The 20887-nt window shown below is 37.9% G+C and overlaps 1 protein-coding gene across 1 annotated transcript in view; it reads left to right on the top strand.

Moving 5' to 3' along the window:
* CYP20A1 (cytochrome P450 family 20 subfamily A member 1) overlaps nucleotides 1-20887 on the top strand; it is a 108103-nt gene that overhangs the window by 47811 nt on the left and 39405 nt on the right. The window contains exons 6-9 of the mRNA XM_004453601.5: nucleotides 3873-3951; nucleotides 15431-15546; nucleotides 16321-16375; nucleotides 19391-19511. Of these exons, the coding sequence (XP_004453658.1) occupies nucleotides 3873-3951; nucleotides 15431-15546; nucleotides 16321-16375; nucleotides 19391-19511 (371 nt within the window). The remainder of the gene's footprint in view (nucleotides 1-3872; nucleotides 3952-15430; nucleotides 15547-16320; nucleotides 16376-19390; nucleotides 19512-20887) is intronic.

Here is a 20887-nt window from a genome sequence, read left to right as displayed (position 1 = left end):
ACAAACTTAAGGAACAGACAGCTCAGGGACTAAATCCCAGAATTAACACTTAAAAATATTGAAATGTACGGTGTACAACAAAAGAATACAAGTCAAAAACAAAACAACAGGAAATGTTGGCCCATCCAAAGGAACGGGACAATAATCAAGAAACCATCAGTGAAGAAAACCAGTTTTTGGACATGCTGGGAAAAGACTTAAAAAAGCATTCTCACTGTGCTAAAGGATATAAAGGGAAACATAAAGAACTAAAGGATATCACAAAAACAATTAACAATATGAGAATCTCACTAAAGAGATGCAGAAATGAAAAATCTAGTTTATCAAATTTATTTGGAAGGGTTAGGGGCTCTGAATAGCCAAAAACACCCTGAAAAAGAAGAATGAAGTTGGAGGACTCACACTTGCTGACTTTCAAGGATATTACTAAGGTACAGTGATCAAAACAGCATGACACTGCTGTAAAGATAGATGTTTTGATCAATGGAATGTAAATGAAAGTTCAGAAATAGACCGTAACATCTCTGGTCGATTGATTTTGACTAAAGCTGCCAAGTCCACCCAACTGGGACATTAACAATCTCCCAGATAGTCCTAGGAGAACTAGATAGCCGTATCCAAAAGAATGAAAAAGAAACCCTATCTCACTCTATACAAAATTAACTCAAATGTATTAATGATATTTAGTTTCCCAATCCAAGAGCATGGAATGTCTTTCCATTTATTTAGGTCTTCTTGTGTACAAGTCCTTTACATCCTTGGTTACCTTTATACCTAGATATTTGATTCTTTTAGTTGCTATCGTGAATTGGTATTTTTTTCCTGATTTATTTTTCTGATTGTTCATTGCTTATGTATAGAAACACTGCTGTTTTTTGGGTGTTGATTTTGTACCCCACCACTTTGCTGAATTAATTTATTAGCTCTAGGAGATTTGTTTTGGATTTTTCAGGATTTTCTGTGTGTAGAATCAGATCATCAGCAAACAGGGAAATCTCTACTTCTTCCTTTCCAACTTGGATGACTTTTATTTCTTTTTCTTGCTTAATTGCTCTGTCAGATAATAGTAGTAACAGTGGGCATCCTTATCTTGTTCCCGATCTTAGAGGGGAAGCTCTCAGTCTTTCACCATTAAGAAGGATGTTAGCTGTGGGCTTTTCATATATGCTCTTTATCATGTTGAGGAAGTTTCCTTCTCTTCCTATTGTTAAAGTGTTTTTATCAAGAAGGAGTGCTGTATTTCGTCAAATGTCTTTTCTGTATTAATTGAGATGATCATATGGTTTTGTTCCTTCATTCTATTAACAATGTGGGGTATTAATTTTTTTTAAAAAGTATTTATTTTTAATTTTTAAAAAAGATTAATGTACTTATTTCTCCTCGCTCTCTTGTTGTTTACACTTGATGCATCTGTTAGTCTTCCTTGTTTCTTCAGAGGCACTGGGAGCCGAACTTGGGATCTCTGATGTGGGAGGGAGGTGCCTAATTGCTTGAGCCTCTTCCGCTTCCTACTTTGTTGTGTCTCACATGTTTTTCCCCCCTGTGTCTCTTGTTGCATCATCATGTGGCATCAGCTTGCTATGTCTGCCCATCGCATCAGCTTTCTGTCTTCTTTAGGAGGCACTGGGAGCCTCTACTTCCTTCTTTGTTGCATCTCTCATTATGTTTTTTCTTCTTGGATCTCTTGTGTCAGCTTGCCGTGCCTGCCCATCATGCCAGCTCCCTGTCTTCTTTAGGAGGCACTGGGATCCCAATCAGTGACCTCACATGTGGTAGGCGGGAGCCCAGTCACCTGAGACACATCCACTTCCCTATTATATTAATTGATATTTTTATATTGAATCAGCCTTCCATACCAGGGATAAATCCCACGTAATCATATTGTATAATTCATTTAATATGCTTTTGGATTCAGTTTGCTAGTACGCTGTTAAGGATTCTTGAACCTATATTCATTAGAGATATGGGTCTGTAGTTTTTTTTATTTTGGTATCTCTGACTTTGGTATGAGGGTGATGCTGGCCTCTTAGAATGAATTATGGAGTGTTTCCTCCTCGTTGGCTTTTTTGAAGAGTTTGAGCAGAGCTGATGTTAAGTCTTCTTGGAATTTTTGGTAGAATTCACATGTGGATCTGTCTGGTCTTGGGTTTTACTTTGTTGGGAGATTTTCCATTACTAATTCAATCTTTTTGCTAGTAAAATTGTTTGTTTCCATCAATAGTTTCTTCTTGAGTCAATAGGTAGTTTATATGTTTCTAAGAATTTGTTCGTTCCACCTAGGTCATCTGATTTATTGGTTTACAGTTGTTGAGTATGTTCTCATATAGTCCTTTTTATTTCAGTGAGGTCAGCAATAATGTCTCCCTTTTCATATCTAATTTTGATGATCTATATCTCCTCTTTTTTTCTTTGTCAGTCTAGCTGTTTGTCAATTTTGGTGATCTTTTCAAAAACCAACTCTTGATTTTGTTGATTCTTTTTTTTTGGTTTTCTGTTTCATTTATCACTGTTCTAATCTTTGATGTTTCCTTCATTCTGCTTGTTTTGGGTTTAGTTTGCTCTTCTTTTTTCTTTCACTTTTGAGGTCAGGTCTCTGATTTGAAGTTTTATTTCTTTTTTAACGTATGCATTTAGAGCTATAAATAAATTTCCCTTTCAGTACTGCCTTCCCTGCATCCCATATGTTTTGTCATATTGTGATTTCATTTTCATTTGCCTCATATTTCCTAATTTCGCTTCTGATTTTCTCTTTAACTCATTGGTTGTTTAACAGTTTGTTGTTTAATTAGCACATATTTTTGAATTTTCCATTTCTCCTTCTGATATTGATTTCTAGATTCATTCTGTTTTTGTCAGAGAATATACACTGTATGATTTCATTATTTTAAAATTAATTTTCCTTATGATTTTTTGTCCTTTGATCTATATCCTTTTGGAGAAATTCCTTTTTCACTTTAAGGGATTCCTAATACATACACCTAATATAAACATTTACTGTAAATTCCTACTGTGCTTTTAAATTATTTAATTTTTTAAAGATTTATTTACACACACACACACACACACACACCCGTTGTGCTTGCTGTCTGCTATGTGTCTGTTCATTGTATGCTTATCTTCTTTTTTAGGTACTGGGAACCAAACTCAGGACCTCCCATGTGGGAGGGAAGTGCCCAGTGGCTTGAGCCACCTCTGTTCTCCCTACTGTGTTTTAATAGCATAATTTTTTATTACATTTTAATACTGTGAATGGTATATCATTAAAAAGTAAGAGCTGAGGATTTTTAGATAGTATTTTTCAAACAGTTACCCATTGATTAAAAAGTATTGTTTTCTTTCCCCATGGTATGGTTTTGTTTCAGAATTTTTGTATTATAATCAATATAAAATCTTTTCAACAGCTAATTATCCTATTTTGAAATATTGGAAGCCTCATCTGCTGTTTATCGTCTCCAGACCATAGATTAATTTTTAACCTCTTTCTGCCTTCTAATATTAGCAGTTCAGGTGAAATAAAAATTTAGAATTACCTGTGAGTTTTATCTGTCTACTGATGCTGTTATAATAAAAAAATAAAAATTGAGAATTGATTCTACTGCTCTGCCCTCTGCCCCATTCCTATATCCTTTAAATAAAAGCATCACTTCAAATTCCAAGTTAAATTAATTTGAAGATAATGATTGAAATCGTTAAAATATACTTAGAGCCTATTCTTTGAAGTAAAATGATTGTGGATTGTGCAGTTTCCTTGAAAGTGAGAAATTAAGTATTAAATTTGTTGATGAGAAAAATTCTGTTTTTAGCTTGACTCACCCTCTGTTACTTAGAACATCTATCTATTAGATAATAGAAATATGTTTTCCTATTTTCAGGTTTGGTCTGAGATTGGAAAAGGCTTTTTAGATGGGTCACTTGATAAAAGTACAACTCGGAAAAAACAGTATGAAGATGGTAAGTTTGGCCACTCTTAATTTTCACTAAAAATCAGAGTATATATGCCTGATTTTAATAGAGTAATCTTTGAATGGTGAGATGAAAAGTCATTTATATTTTTTCTCTTAAGGTTTTTCCTCTACATTTTCTATAATGAAAATGTTTCTTTAAATAGGTGAAAAAGTAATAAGTTAGTAAAAGAAATTCCAATATTCACTGCAGAATGAGTGTTGTGTAGAGCTGGTACATTCTGTAGGGCTTAGGAAAATATAAAGGTACAATCCTACAAAAGGAATTTGACACTATATGTTAAGAGCCATAGATAATGAATGAAATGATCTAGAATCAGAAAATATTCTGAAGATACTATTTCTGCAAGTGGAAAAGCAGAAACAACCAAAACTCCCATCAATATAGAAATTGCTAAAGAAATATAATGTCAACATGATTAAATATGATACAGATATGTATTTAAATATAGCAACTTAATTTCTTGGGGAGCCGATAAGCTCAGTGGTTGAGTGCCAGCTTCTCACATATAAGGTTTTGGGTTCAATTGTAACATTGAGTAAAAATGTTTCAAAATTGTTTAGCATTGATAACAACTCTCTGAAATTTACACAGAAAAATTCTATTTTAGTTTGATAGCCTCCAAATATTCACCTCACTCTTTATTTTTCTCTTTTTTTTTTTTTCAGTGATTTAATGGTTGTAAGGCTTTAAAGCTTTTATTCTAAACTTCTTCAATTCCTTTTTTGGAGAGAAGAGAAATTATAAATACACTGACTATATTTATATAATGGGTTATTTTCCATATTTTAGAGTGTTGCTTCACAGGATTCTATTCATTCATTCTTTCAACAAATATTTATTGAGGCCTACTCTGTTCTAGACATTGCTCTATGTATAGATGATGAAAATTCCTGTGCTCCTCTAATGATTCCCCTTACTTCTAAAAGGCATTTTTAAAAGTCCATTTATATGACATATTTCCTGCTATCTGGTTTTCAGAACCATTCTGATTATTTCGATGGATGCATTTGGATTGATGCCCCTTGATATAAAATGCATTTCTCAAGTATTTGTTATGTTAATGGCAAAAGACAATTACATATTTTTTTTGTCTTGTACTATTTAATGGATTATCTTAACAATAGGAATTTATTGGCTCATGGTTTCAGAGTTTAAAAAGGCTGGCTTCTTCCAGGAGTCTTCTGGCTGACCAGACATCTTTGGAGTTCCTTGGCTTTTTATCACATGGCAATGCACTTAGTGGTGGCGTCTTCTCCTTTCTCTTCTGGGTTTCTTTGACTTCTACCTTCTGTCTGCTTCCCATGACTTCTCCTTCCATGTACAATTTCCTTTGCTTAAAATGACTTTGGCCAAATTGAATTAAGGCCCACTCTTCCTTATTTGGGGCCCATCTTAACTATTAATGTCTATAAAGATCCTATTTACAGTACCTAAACCTGACTTTCATGGGGACATGGTTCATTTCCCAACAGTTCTAAATAAAAGTAGATTCTCTAGTATGAAGTAATTTTGGAATGTAACATGAGCATAGAATCTAATTAAGGGGTTCTTAACAAGGGGTCTGTGAGCTTGAATTGAAATTCAAAAAACATTTTTCTTGGGGGGACATGTTTGGTGCAGGTGTGATATATTTATTACATAATACACAGTGTAGTGTGGACTTAGTAAGGGGTCTGTCGTTTTCACCTGACTGGAAAAGGGACCATGGAACAAAAAGTTTAAGAACCCCTGATGTAATTTGAGCTTTCATTGGAAATGATTATGATTTGGGAGTTATGTGAGTATAATCCCAAATCATAATCATTTCCAATGAAAGCTCAAATTACATCAGGGGTTCTTAAACTTTAAGTTGGATCACAGCTTTTTTTGAGGAATTCTAACCTGGGCTGAACTGTGGAATTACCTGGGAAACTTAAAAATAATAAACTTGAAGATCAGTTCTATCCTAGACCAAGTTAATCATAATCTGGAATAGTGATGCTCTAGGCATCAGATATTTTTATAAAAGCTTTCCAGATTATTCTGATGTATACTGGTAGGGTTGAGAATAAATAGCAGTACTTCCCAAATGTTGCTACACATTGAATTTTTTAAAAATTGTAACCTGGTTTCTACCCTTAGACATTCTGATTTAATTGGTATGAGATGTGACTTGAACTTCATTATTTTATATATATATATATATATATTTTAATTGAAGTATATAATTCAAACATGAACATATATAAACAATAATTGTGTAATAAAAATTGTGAACCTACAGAATAAACATGCATAACATCATAGAGGGGTGCCATACCTCATCCCTCTACAAACACCTTGCATCATTGTTAAACATGTTATAAACTATGCAAGAACGTTTTCAAAATATCGCTATTAACTATAGTCCATAGCTTACATTTGATCTATTTTTCCCCCAACCCAACCTATTATTTTTTTAAATATATTTTTATTACAGAGTTTGTGAACTTAGAAAACAGTCATGTACATGAACTTCATTTTTTTAAAAAAGATTCCCAGGTGATTTTAATTTGTAGCAGAGTTTGTTAACCATTGCAGTGTTAATAGTTTGTCATTTTCATCACTAATACTTTTTTTTTAAGATTTATTTTATTTATTTCTCTTCCCCTCCCTCCCCACCCCATTGCCTGCTTTCTTGTGTCCGTTTTCTGTGTGTTCTTCTGTGTCTGCTTGCATTCTCGGCGGCACCAGGAATCTATGTCTCTTTTTGTTGCGTCATTTTGCTGTGTCAGCTTTCTGTGTGTGCAATGCCACCTCCTGAGCAGGCTGCACTTTTGTCATGCAGGGTGGCTCTCTTTGCAGGGCACACTCCTTGTGTGTGGGACTCCCCTATATGGGGGACACCCCCTGCGTGGCATGGCACTCCTTGCCCACGGCAGCACTGTGCGTGGGCCAGCTCACCACATGGGCCAGGAGGACATGGGTTTGAACCCTGGACCTCCTATATGGTAGGCGGATGCTCTATCAGTTGAGCCACATCCGCCTCCCACTAATACGTATTATATTCTTTTCATTGTCTATATATTAAGAGAGCATTACAATATTCCTGACACATTCTAGGTGTTGGGAAGACATCAGTGAATAAAATAAAAATTCCTGCTTTGTGGCAACACATTCTAGTGGAGAAAAGCAGATAATAAGCTAAATTTATTAGTATGTTAAAAGGTGAAAAGTACTATGGGGAAAAATAAAACTGGGGAGGGGCAAAGGAAATGCCAGGGGGTGGGGAGGTTGCCATTTTCAGTGAGTTTATTAGGAAAGGCCACATTGACAGTGTGACTTTTTTGTTTTAAGGTTTATTTTTTATTTATTTCTCCCCCCTTCCCCCCCCCCCATCTGCTCTCTCTGTCCATTCGCTGTTTGTATTCTTCTGTGTCCGCTTGGATTCTTGTCATTGGCACCGGGAAACTGTGTTTCTTTTTGTTATACATCTTTCTGCGTCAGTTTTCAGTGTGTGTGGTGCCACTCCTGGGCGGGTTGCACTTTTTCACATGCGGCTTCTCTCCTTATGGGGTGCACTCCTTGCACATGGGGCTCCCTTATGTGGGGGACACCCCTGTGTGGCACGGTACTCCTTGCGTGCATCAGTACTGTGCATGGGCCAGCTCACCACACAGGTCGGTATGTCCTGGGTTTGAACCCTGGGCCTCCCATGTGGTAGGCAGATGTTCTGTCAGTTGAGCCAAATCTGCTTCCCTGACAATGTGACTTTTGAGCAAATGCTTATAAGAGATGAGGAAACCAGTCACGTAGATCATGTGAATATGTCAAATGGAAGAATAATCGAGGTAGAGGAATAGTAATTGCAAAGTCCTTGAGAAATGGGACTCTTCTTGATCTATTTAAGGTACAATGAAGTGAATCAGAAGAGCAATAGGAGATGAGGTCAGAAAGATTGGGCGGAGGGGCAGATTTTGTATGTTTTATAAGGAGTGGTATGACTAAACTGTTATGTGATAAGAAGACACTGAAAGATTTTGAGCAAAGGAATGATATGATCTGAGTTAAATTTTAAAAGGGTTTCTGTGGCTGCCATGATAGAATTAGGAGCCAAGGGGAGAAGCAGGGTGTATTAATCAGCCAAAAGGGGTGCTGATGCAAAGTACCAGAAATCTGTTGGCATTTATGAGGGGTATTTATTTGGCGTAGAAGCTTACAGTCACAAGGCCCTAAAGAGTCTAACTCAGGGTACCATAAGAGGTACTTCCTCACCCAAAGTCATTTGCCACGTGTTGAAGCAAGATGGCAGGCGATGTCTGGGAGGGTTCAGCCTTCCTTTTTTCTCTTAAGGCTCTGATGGCCCAGCTTCTTCCCATCTCAGCTGTAGGCTGGCATAAAGTGTATCACTTTCCCCAGGGCTCATTTCTTTCTGGGCTCAGCTGCTCTGGTCTCTTCACAAGGTCAGCTGTAAACTATCAGGCTCATCTCTCTTCTGGGGGCTGTGGGATCCTCTGTGTATCTACTGCTGTGTATTTCTCCTTCTGCCTTTTTGATTGAGTATCAGCCTATATAGCCCACCAAGGGAATGGGTACTCAACCCTGCACACCCTAATGATGTGGTTGAATCAAAGCCCGAACCTTAACATAATTTAATCAAAGGCTGAAACCAATACAGTCAAAAGGTATCATACCCAGAGGACCAGACCAGTTTACAAACATAGTCTCTCTTTTCGGAATTCATAATTTCAAACTGCCACACAGGGTGACTAATTATGGGACTCTTATATTGAATCAGGCAAAAGAGGTAATGTGGAATGATCAGGTGATCAAGTGGCAGTGAAGGTGATAAAGAGATCTCTGTATATTTCTTAATAGTTTTTTATTATACATCTTAGATTTATACATTTCATATATGCTTTTATTTATTTATTTATTTGTAAAGATTTATTTATTTATTTATTTAATCCGTCCCCCCTCCCCAGTTGTCTGTTCTCTGTGTCTATTTGCTGCGTCTTGTTTCTTTTTCCGCTTCTGTTGTCAGCAGCACAGGAAGTGTGGGCGGCGCCATTCCTGGGCAGGCTGCACTTTCTTTCACGCTGGGCAGCTCTCCTTACGGGACACACGCCTTGCGCGTGGGGCTCCCTTACACGGGGGACATCCCTGCGTGGCAGGGCACTCCTTGCGCACATCAGCACTGTGTGTGGGCCAGCTCCACACGGGTCAAGGAGGCCCGAGGTTTGAACCGTGGACCTCCCATGTGGTAGATGGACGCCCTAACCACTGTGCCAAGTCCGCTTCCCCATATATGCTTTTAAAGCTTATTTTATTATACATCTTAATTGTTTTTTAAAGATGCTTTAGATTACATAAAAGTTACATAAAAAATATAGGCGCTTCCCCTATGTCCCAGTCCCTCCCCCTCCCACACTTTCCCACATTGACAACATCCTTCATTAGTGTGGTACATTTGTTACAATTGATGAATACATATTGAAGCACTGCTACTAACCATGGACTATAATTTACATAGCTTACACACTGTATAGGTTATGACAATATATACAATGGCCTGTATCCATCATTGCCAAGTAATGCAGGACATTGCATTGTCCCAAAAATATCTCCATATTACACCTATTCTTCTCTCTCCCTCCCATGAGAACCTCTGGTGGCTGCTGCCTATATATCAGTGATAAGTGTTTCAGTTGCTAGAATAATAATAAGTCTATCGTTGACTAATAATAGTCCATTGTTCATTCCCCTATCTTAATAATTTTGGAATGGTAATGCCCTCTGTTTCTTTTTTTTTAAGATTTATTTTTATTTATTTACCTCCCCCCCCCAGCCTCCATTGTTTATACTCACTGTCTGTTTGTTGTGTGCTTGTGCTTGTCTTCTTTTTAGGAGGCACTAGAAACCAAACCCAGGACCTCCCTTGTAGGGGGGAGGTGCCCAATCACTTGAAACACCTCTGTCCCGCTCTGTTTCTAATTGAGAGGGGCCTTAGATCCCATGGGGCAGAGCAGTAGAACTATCTTGCCTGCAGTTGCAGTTACTCCCTGTTCCTTGTGATGGATATTGTTCTTCATCATCTCCTTATTTGTTGTCCTGGGTAAGTCCAGTGAACTGGTGAGTAGGTGTTGCAACTCTGCTGAGGTTCTGGGCTCAACAGGCACATGCACAGACCAACGATTTAAGTCTCTGGGACATATATTTGTCAGGTATAATGCTAATTACATGTTCAGATAAAAGGGGCCAAAGAGATGTATGTAGGGAAACTATAAATGAGTCTAACTCTATTACATTGGGGAATATACATTCCAAAGTCAGGCCCACTGACAGGGTGCTGAATTCCTGAGCTCTCTGCCCTGCTTATAGTGTATGGATATCTCTAGAACCCTCAGGAGCCCCATTATTTAAGGCAGTCAGTGGCAGTCAGTGAGTTCCTGCTGAGATGTGTATAAGCGTAACCTCTGGATTACCCTCCCAACTCACTTTGAACTCTCTCAGCCATAAAAACTCATTTGTATTTACCATTTTCCCCTTTTGGTCAAGGTCTTTTTCCAGATGCACTGCTGGTTGGTGCTTGGTAATAATCCCTAGGTGCCAGGGAGGCATATCCGCACAGAGTCCTGTCCCTTACCAGGGGGGAAGGTAGTGCATTTATATTCTGAGTTTGGTTTAGAGTAACAAAGAGGCTTTCAGGAGGTAACTTTTAGGCAATATATAATACTAGGTTAAGTTTCAATTTGACAAGAAAGGGTTCCTAAGTAGTCATCACTGTCAAGGGCCTGGCTTGATGGTCTGTCTTCCTTCACTAGGCACTGCTCTTGTACTTGGGGAGGTCTTACCATCCTAATAGAGAATGTAGCAGAACTCCCCAGGGTGGGAATTCAGTATTCTTTCAGTTATTATGTGATTCTTCACCTACCAAGACAGTGCCCCATGACCACTTGGACATATTCATATGCCTTAGAAGCATGTCCCAGGTGAACTCCTCCCCAGGCATCCCCCCATCATCCACACCCCACACCACTGATCCTTCCCCACCACCACTGTGACCCTTCTGTGATCCAAAACATCTCCCAAAATGAAACCAACAAAATAACCAAATAAAATTAATAAGAAAATGAAATAATAATAACATTAAGTTTTTAAAATAACAAAGACAAAAAACTTTTTTAAAACTTGAAATAAAAATTTTTTAGACATCGCTTTTCATCACTGTTCGAACTGTTATCTTATATGTACAGTGACATTTTCTTCCCTATATTTCCCCAGTGTCTTATTTTTTTCATTTCTTCAAAGAAGTTTTAGGTTACAGAAAAGTCACAAAGACTATAGGTCGCCCTTATGCACACCTCAGCAGAGTCCTAGAGACAGCTAAAGTAGATAAAACCCCAGATATTGATTCTTCTGAGGGCTACAGAGACCCACAGGTTCTATGATCATGGCAGATGGAATTCAGTGCCATGTCAGTTGGCCCTACTTTGGAGTTTGTGTTCCTGAGTGTGATGGCATTGGACTCAGCTTTGATCTTTGTTCACAAGCCTCTCCTGTTACTTTCACCGGACCTGTGGTTGGCACTGGGGTTTAGGGTATACTCAGGGGGCCTGAATCTTTGGACTGTCCATGTGATAGCCAGGCTCTGAGCCTCAACAGACTTGCAACTCCTATCCTCTGTTTTATTGGACTTACCCCAGCCAGCCAACAGGGAGGTGAAGAAGGTCAGCCACCACACCAGGGAGCCAAGAGTGTCTACAACTGCAAGCAGGAGAATTGCATCCATCATCCAAGTGGAATCTAAGCACCCTCTCGATATAGAGGTGGAGTGGACATAACCATCCCAGGGTCCACAGAATGGAGGAATAGAGTATAGATTAGAGTGGACTTACTGATACTCTATTCTGGAACTCTTGTGATTAGTAATGAAAGTAAATGTTGCATTGATGTGGAGAAAGTGGTCACGGTAGCTGCTGAGGTTAGGGAGTGTGAAGAAGAGATATGATGTGGGGGCATTTTCAGGACTTGGAGTTGTCTTGGGTGGTACTACAAGGACAGTTACTGGACATTGTATGTCCTCCCATGGCCCACTGGGTGGACTGGGGGAGAGTGTAAACTATAATGTGGACTATTGTCCATGTGGTGCAGCAGTGCTCAGAGATGTATTCACCAAGTGCAATGAATATCCCATGATGATGGAAGAGGTTGTTGTTATGGGAGGAGGGGCGTGAGGGGGGTAGGGGTTGTATGGGGACCTCATATTTTTTGAATGTAACATTAAAAAAAGAAAGACAAAAAAATAAAATAAAATAAAAAGACTATAGGGGATTCCAAAATACCCAACACCCTCTGACTTTTCCCCTCTCCCCTATTAATAACATTTTATATGTGTATGGTACATTTGTTACAATTGAGGTCGAAATATTGAAGCATTGCTACAAACTGTGCTAAACATGGTCAATGGTTTATGTTATGATATCCATTTTCAGCCATACATTTTTATAGGTTTCAACAAAATTTAAAATGACCTGTGTCCATTATTAAAAGATCATATAGAACAATTCTAATGTCTTAAAAATGTCTTATGTTCCATCTAGTCTATTCTTTCCTCCTCCTCCCCTCCGAACATATGGATAACCACTAAGTGTCAAGTTTTGAAGAATAAGATTCATATTTACTTCAGTAATATTGAGGGTTTGCCATATTGGTCTGTTTTCTTTTATTAGACACTGTCTATGTTCTCAAAGGATTCTTGTCCCTCTAATTGAGAACATAGCAGGAACTCCCCAGAATTGGAGATTAATATTTTCTTGTTTATTGTGTGGGTCTCCACCCTCTGATATAACACACAACGACAAGATGAGAACTTACATATTCCATAGAAGCCTGCCCCAGGTGCACCCTGTCCTGTATACCCTGCCCCCATATCTGACATCCTACACCAGTAACCCTCCCTTGTCATATTTGCCAAAAGAACATTCCAAAAATTGTAGTATTAACCACACACCTGCAAATCCTCAGAGTTCATGTGCTCCTTCCCCTGACCCTCTCCCCCAGTTCCACAGATAGTCCAACCCAATCTCCCCCTCATAGACCAGTACTGCTGAACCTAATCACATTGCTGCATTACTGTCATGCCCATCCACTGCACACTACACCCTTCCACCTTATCCTAGATTTTGCCCATATGGGCATCATCTCGCTACCCTCTACTTGTTTTCTGTCTCTTGTAAACCTGTCTTTCAGATTCTAGCTCTGTGAGTCTGTTCAAGTAGCTTAATTCGTATCAGTGAGTTCATGTAATATTTGTCCTTTACTGCCTGGCTTACCTCTCTCAAATAAAGTCTTCAAGATTCATCCATGTTATCCCATGTGTTAATACTGCATTCCTTCTTATAGCTGAGTAATATTCCAGTGTATGTATATACCACAGTTTGCTTATCCATTCATCTGTTGATGGATGTTTGGGTTGTGTCCTACTTTTGGCAATAGTGAATAATGCTGCTATGAACATTGGTGTGCATACATACGTTCGTGTCCTATCCATTTTTCTGGGTATATACCCAGCCGTGGGATTGTGGATCATGTGGCAATTCTATAGTTAGTTTCTTGAGGAACTGCCAAACTGCTCCATAATGGCTACACCGTTCTGCATTCCGGCAGTGGGTAACGGTTCCCTTCCCTCCACATCCTCTCCAGCACTTGTAGTCCTCTGTGGACTTTTTTTTTTTTTTTTTTTAAGATTTATTTATTTTATTTACCCCCTACCCCCCACCTTGTCTGCTCACTGTGTCTGCTTGTCTTCTATAGGAGGCACCGGGAACTATACCCGGGAGCTTGCACGGGAGGTGAGTGCCCAGCCACCTGAGGCAGGTGCCCAGTGGCCTGAGATGGCTGTGGCATCTGCTCGTTGTGGTGTCTGCTTTGTTTTCTTTAGGAGGCACCAGGAACCCAACCCGGGACCTCCCATGTGGGAGGCGGGCCCCCAACTGCTTGATCCACATCCATTCCCAGTCCTCTGTTTTCTAAAATATCTACCAGTCTAATGGGTGAAAGATGATATCTTATTACAGTTTTGACTTGCATTTCCCTAATAGGTAGTAATGTTGAGCATCTTTTCCTGTGTTTTTTTGCCATTTGTATTTTTTCTTTGGAGAAGTGTCTGTTCAAATCATGTGCCCATTTTTCTTTTTCTTTTTGAGATATAGGATTTCTTCATATATGCTAGATATTAGGTCCCTATCGGCTAGATGATTACCAAATAATTTCTGCTATTGTGTAGGCTGCCTTTTCACTTTATTGACAAACACCTTTGAAGCGCAAAAGCAGTGAAAGAAAAAATAGTTAAATGGGACCCCCTCAAAATCTAGTTTATTTTGATGATAGAACCACCAACATTGGTTGGTAGATTAGATTCTGGGTATAAGGGAATAGGAGACGTTAAGGTTTGGGACCTGAGTACTAGAAAATGAGATTATGGGGAAGCAGACTTGGCCCAATGGATAGGGCGCCTGCCTACCACATGGGAGGTCTGTGGTTCAAACCCGGGGCCTCCTTGACCCGTGTGGAGCTGGCCCATGCACAGTGCTGATGCGCGCAAGGAATGCCCTGCCACGCAGGGGTGTCCCCTGCGTAGGGGAGCTCCACGTGCAAGGAGTGCACCTGTAAGGAGAGCCACCCAGTGCGAAAGAAAGTGCAGCCTGCCCAGGAATGGCGCTGTGCCCACGGAGAGCTGACACAACAAGATGACACAACAAAAAGAAACACAGATTCCTAGTGTCGCTGATAAGGATAGAAGTGGTCACAGAAGAACACACAGAGAGCAGACAACTGGTGGGGGAGGGGAGAGAAATAAATAAAATCTTTTTTTAAAAAAAAGAAAATGAGATTATGGGAAATAAGATGGGTAAGACTCTGGGAAGATCCAGTTTGGGATGAGGGCAGGGAGGGCGTTCAGTTCTTTGTACTCTGTGTTTAACATGCTTCAGGCATTCAAATGGAGGTTTGAGTTATTTTTTAGATATGTGAATATGGAGTTAGCGGAGAGAAGTCCTGACTGGAAGTAGAAATGGGAGTTATTTCAAATCTATTTCTGTTTGTAAATGGGTGATACATGACCTGGGAGAAGAATGGAGTTAGGAGGACAGAATTTACAAAAAAGGTGGATAACATCAGGGGAGAGGTGTTAGTGTTTGCAGGCTTCTCACTGGCGTTGTCACTTCTTGCCCTAGGTGGTGATGATATAGGTGTTTACTTTATAATTATTCCTTAAACTGCATATATATGATTTACAAATTTTTTGTATGTATGTTAAATTTAACAAAAAGAAGAAAAGAAGGTAGACGAGTTTAAATATAAATTAGCTCTCTATGGTTAGTTACTCCCTTTTATTTTTGAACATTTTATTCTCAACATAGTAAAATTGTTCAGAATTGTAAAAAGAAATGTTCAGTCTTCAGAAATACTTACTTTCTAACGTCTTCTGTTTTTCTTCTCTAAGCCCTTATGCAACTGGAATCTATTTTTAAGAAAATCATGAAAGAACGAAAGGGAAGAAACTTCAGAGACCATGTTTTCATTGACTCCTTAATACACGGGAACCTTAATGACCATCAGGTGATGTGATTGTTAACTGTTTATCAAATTTTAAAAAATCCCCTATGTAAGGGTGTGCTTTTCATTCACATTAATTCAGATGTCTTCCTAGAATTCTCTTTTAATATAGATCACAAGTAGTATAAGTACTTAGTGTTATTTATTTCTTTGATGAAACTGTATGTTATTTAGTATTTGGGTAAGCAAATACTGAAGATGAAGTTCTCTGATCTGTAAGAGGAAAAGACTTTTATAAACCTTTATAGTCCTAAGCCACTCTTAGCCAGTCCTGTGTGGCAGATTAGATAGCTTGGCTTGTTTATAGTGTATGTCTGTTGCCCCCAGCACACCACTGCATTTGTGGTGCAAATCATGGAAATGGAGACATCATTGCCACAACCGCTCATTATAGATTTTTATAGATAGTTTTCCGGCTAAGTAAGTGTATGCGCAGAAATTGAATTAGACTCTCAGAAGAGTGGCAGACCCTTCTCCACTGTTCCTCAGACTTTGTTGCTATACTAGTCAAGGCAGAAAAGATAAAACTGAGTTTGTCAAAGTGTATCATCAGCAAGTAATATTACCAACAAATTTTTATTGCATCAAAAAGGCAATGCCATATTTACGGTTTTTTTTCACATTATACAGATTTTGATTTAGAGAAAGCATCATAATGAAATAATATACTTTTTTTCCTTCCCATGATCCTAATTTTATACCCTAGGTGATTTTAGTAGGATCTAAATATACACCATCTTATATTTCACATTATCTAAACTTAATTTCATTTCCTAGATCCTAGAAGACAGTATGATATTTTCTTTGGCTGGTTGCATACTAACTGCAAAATGTAAGTACTTGATTTCCTTTTTAGATGGATTACAAAATGTACAAGGGTAAAGCTATTCTGAAATGAAAGAAAGACTGTACAATCTGTTTATAATTTCCCTTCTCTTTTGTTTTAAAGGCTTGATTCACACAAGCACCTTTTTTTTTTTTTTAACCCAGGGTGCCACCTCTGAGCATTGCCATAAATTTCTTGACACAGCTTTATGGATTGTGAATTCTAGTTAGTGCCTTTAAAATAAACTGCTGTTGACACCTTTCCACCAGGAGCAGTGAGCTTTTCAATTTCCTGCAGCTGCTGCTTTTCACTTTGAATCCATTCTAGTCAGCTATTCTTAAGATCTACCAAAAGAGGATATAGGCCACAGAAATCATGATTTAAAAGAACCCCTCTCATGGAATTAAACATCTTTTTAATTAACATTTCTAAAATGTGTGGTATGTTTCTAAGTTTCCTCACCTGGTTTTATTTTAGTGGCTATCATTTATTCATACAGTATATATAATAATTTGTATATAAAGGCATAAAAATATAGTGTGCTTAAAGGAAGTTTTAAAACATCAGTTGAAAATCCAGGAAATTTAGGTTTTTCTGCAGGATTTCATTCTCAGGTTTGCTGTATAAGGAAACTTTCTGAAAAACAATGAGTACAAATGTAACCGACCTATAGTTTTTCCTCTGTAAAATTTTTGATATCTGAAGATGTCCAGATATTATTGATTAAATGGCATTTAAGGGCAGCGGACTTGGCCCAATGGATAGGGCATCCGCCTACCACATGGGGGGTCCGCGGTTCAAACCCTGGGCCTCCTTGACCCGTGTGCAGCTGGCCCATGCGCAGTGCTGATGCGCGCAAGGAGTGCCATGCCACACTGGGGTGTCCCCCGCATAGGGGAGCCCCACGCACAAGGAGTGCATCCCGTAAGGAGAGCTGCCGAGCGTGAAAGAAAGTGCAGCCTGCCCAGGAATGGCCCCGCACACACGGAGAGCTGACACAACAAGGTGATGCAACAAGAAGAAACACAGATTCTCATGCCGCTGACAACAGAAGTGGACAAAGAACAACACGCAGCCAATAGACACAGAGAACAGACAACTGGGGGGGGGGAATAAATAAATAAATCATTAAAAAAATAAATAAATGGCATTTAAATAGGTGTGTGTCAGAAGTAAAAAAACTAACTTTTAAAAAAAATTTAGCATGTTTTTAAAATTCATTACATTAAAATATATATCTTTGTTAAAGACCAAAAAAATCAGAATCAGTTGTTAGTTGTGCTCTGGATATCATGAAAAGTGACCATTTCCAAGGTTTAGTTAATATTTTAAACATCTACAATTTTTAGGGGGAATTTTCAGGGCAATAGCAAAATTGCTATTGCTTTGTATGTAGGTTGGTTGTATTTTTAGGCACTGCTGAAGTTTTAGAGAGACAAGATAGTCAAGAAACTAATCTGCCACTTACCAGCCTTGGGCAGGATTCTTAATTCTGCAGTTTCTCCATTTATAAAATGGGAGTTTAGAGTACTAATGCCTCCAAAGTATCCTTCCTCCATGAAACCAACTGGTTCAGTATGATAATAATATTTAAAGAACTTTGAATCATTTAAAAATACATTTTGAGCTATCTTCAGACATACTTTTTAAATAGTTGTACAAAAAAAACAATATTTAAGGTTATTGAGCCTATACAATTATATTAGGTTTAAGTGATAATGTAGTTGGATTATGAATGCCTATTGTGTGCAAGTCCTCGTGCTAGACCTTTCAATATTTATATTACTGTATATTGTAAAATTTATTACGGGTACATATTGTACACTGTGTACCCAAGTTTTCTTGTTACTTGTAAAACAGAAATTCTATAGTTTGTTAAAAAGCCATAATAAAGACACATATATAGGAAAAGTTAAGAATAGGCAGTCACTTACATAACTTTTGTGAGTGCTGGTATGGGTAAATTATCAATATAATTGAGTACAAGGTAGCTATTGATTTTATTGATAATATTTAGTGCAGAAAGTGAATTATGTCTTTTCCAGGCATAGGTATTGATTGGGTAAAGGCAAACAGTTTATAAACAAAAACAACTATGAGAAATTTCAAATTAGCCCTTAGTTCAGAAATTAGGTAATTAGTAAGTACAGGGAGAAATTACTTAGAAGCACAGTAAAAAAAAAAAAAAGTACCTAACAGAAAAGGTAGAGCTCTAAACAGTATTTGTTAAAACATTGTCTAGGGAAATAAACAGTGTGTCTGTGGATGGTTCAATTCTTCGAGTAAAAATAATCCCAGTGGAGTCCTAAAGGAAAGATCACTACTTCATTTCCTTTGTTTTATGATCATGTGATTTTTCTACCTTTCCAATTCCTCAGTGAATATAAACTAGTTAATGCAAAAGTAAACCATAAGCAAGTGATTTTTCAATTTTGGAGATCATCGAAATAATTGTAGAGTTTGTTGAAGTACAGATTCCAGGACTCCAGCCCAAACCTATGAATCAGAATCTGTTGAGGTGGGGCTGGGGCATCAACCAAATATGCCCAGGTGATTTTTGAGAATCACTGTCTCAGTTCATGAGCCTACATATCTACTATTACAAGTAAAATTTAGGATATTGATTTGTAGGTAAATCTCTTGCTCGTTTGATTTGTATGAATCATTTCATTAGAGCTCTTGAGTGAACCTAGAAATCAGATTTTTTAGTTTACAAGGTTGAATGAACCAGATAATCCATCACAGTTATCAACATTGCACTGTCCAGGTGTGAACTTTACTTTCATTAACTAGCTTCAGTTACTTGCCAGTTTTAAGAAAGAATGCTTCCAGATTGCAATATTTCTTTTTGGCAGTGCACTGTAAACATTCATGTTCTGTTCAATGAAGTAAAAATCCTATAAAGAATTTTTTTTAATAACATTTATGTATCTTCTGTCTGTCAAAAGATGGGGGAAAAAAGAAAGCCTCTAAACCTTGACTTCACTATTTTAATTGCTTTCAATATAATTTTTCACCTAGTATGTACCTGGACAATCTGGTTTTTAACAACTTCTGAAGAAGTTCAGAAAAAATTATATGAAGAGATAGACCAAGTTTTGGGGAAAGGTCCTATTACTCCAGAAAAAATTGAGCAGCTCAGGTAAGGACAAAATAAAGAAGTGGCTATTATTAAATGGTAAATTTACGCAGGTTTAACTACCTAATTTAAAGCTAATGTTAACATATATATTTATTTATAGGACTTGAGAAGATTTACTTAAATTTTTTTAAATTAATTTTTTGAATTAGAGAAGATGTAGGTTTACTGAGAAATCATGTATAAACTACAGCATTTCCGTATTCCCCTCTATTGTGGATGCTGTGAGTTAATGTGGCACCTTTGTTGCAATTGATGAAAGAATATTAAAATAGTACCAGTAAGGAGTGGATGTGGCTCAAGCAGTTGAGTGCCCACCATAGGTCCTTGGTTCAGTTCTGGTGCCTCCAAAAACAAAAGCAAGCAAACATGCACAACAAATGATAAAACCAACTCAGGGAACCTGATGGCTCAGTGATTGAGTGCTGCCTTCCCACATACAAGGTCCTGGATTCAGTCCCTGAGCCCTAGTACCTCAAAAAACAAAAAACAAAAACAAACAAAAAATGCTGTTAACTATAGTCTATAGTTTTTAATAGGTGTATTTTTTCCCAGTGTATCACCCTATTATTAACACCTTGTATTAGTGTCATACATTTGTCATCCCATGAAAAAAGATTCTCATACCTGTACTATTAACTCCATCCATTGTCCACATCGGGGTTCACTATGTTGTGCAGTCCCATGTTTTATCTTCTAACTTTCATTCTAGTAAGAAACATGGCCTAAAACTTCCCCTTTCAACTACATTCACATACATAATTCAGTGCTGTTAATTACACTTAGAATAATATGCTACCATCACCACCATCAATTTCCAAACTTTTACAATCAACCTAAATAGAAATTCTGTATGAATTAAGCATCAGCTCTCCATTCTCTATCCCCAGATAACCTATATTCTAGATTCTAACTCCTGGTTTTGCATACTATTAGTTCACATAATGTATATACCATATTTCTTCCTTTGTGTCTGGCTTATTTCACTCAGCTTAATGTCCTCAAGATTCATCCATATTGTTGTGTGCATCAGGACTTCATTCTTTTTTTCTTTTAAAGCAATTTTATTCACACATCATACAGTCCATCCAAAGTGTACAATCAGTGGTTGTCAGTGTAACCACAGAGTTATGCTTTCAACACTACAATCAATTTAGAACATTTTCATTGCTCCAGAAAGAAAAACCCATCCCCCTTATAAACCCCTATTATTATTATTTTAAAGATTTATTTTTTATTTACTTCTCTCCTCTCTCCCCCACCCCCTCTCAGTCGTCTGCTCTCTGTGTCCATTCACTGTGCGTTCTTCTGTGTCTGCTGGTATTCTTGTCGGCGGCACTGGGACTCTGTGTCTCTTTTTTGTTGCATTATCTTGCTGC

This window comes from Dasypus novemcinctus, chromosome 7, assembly GCF_030445035.2.
Source record: "Dasypus novemcinctus isolate mDasNov1 chromosome 7, mDasNov1.1.hap2, whole genome shotgun sequence".
Lineage (NCBI taxonomy): Eukaryota > Metazoa > Chordata > Mammalia > Cingulata > Dasypodidae > Dasypus > Dasypus novemcinctus.
Note: the sequence above shows the minus strand (reverse complement) of the source record. Positions and strands in the feature narration are given on the sequence as shown.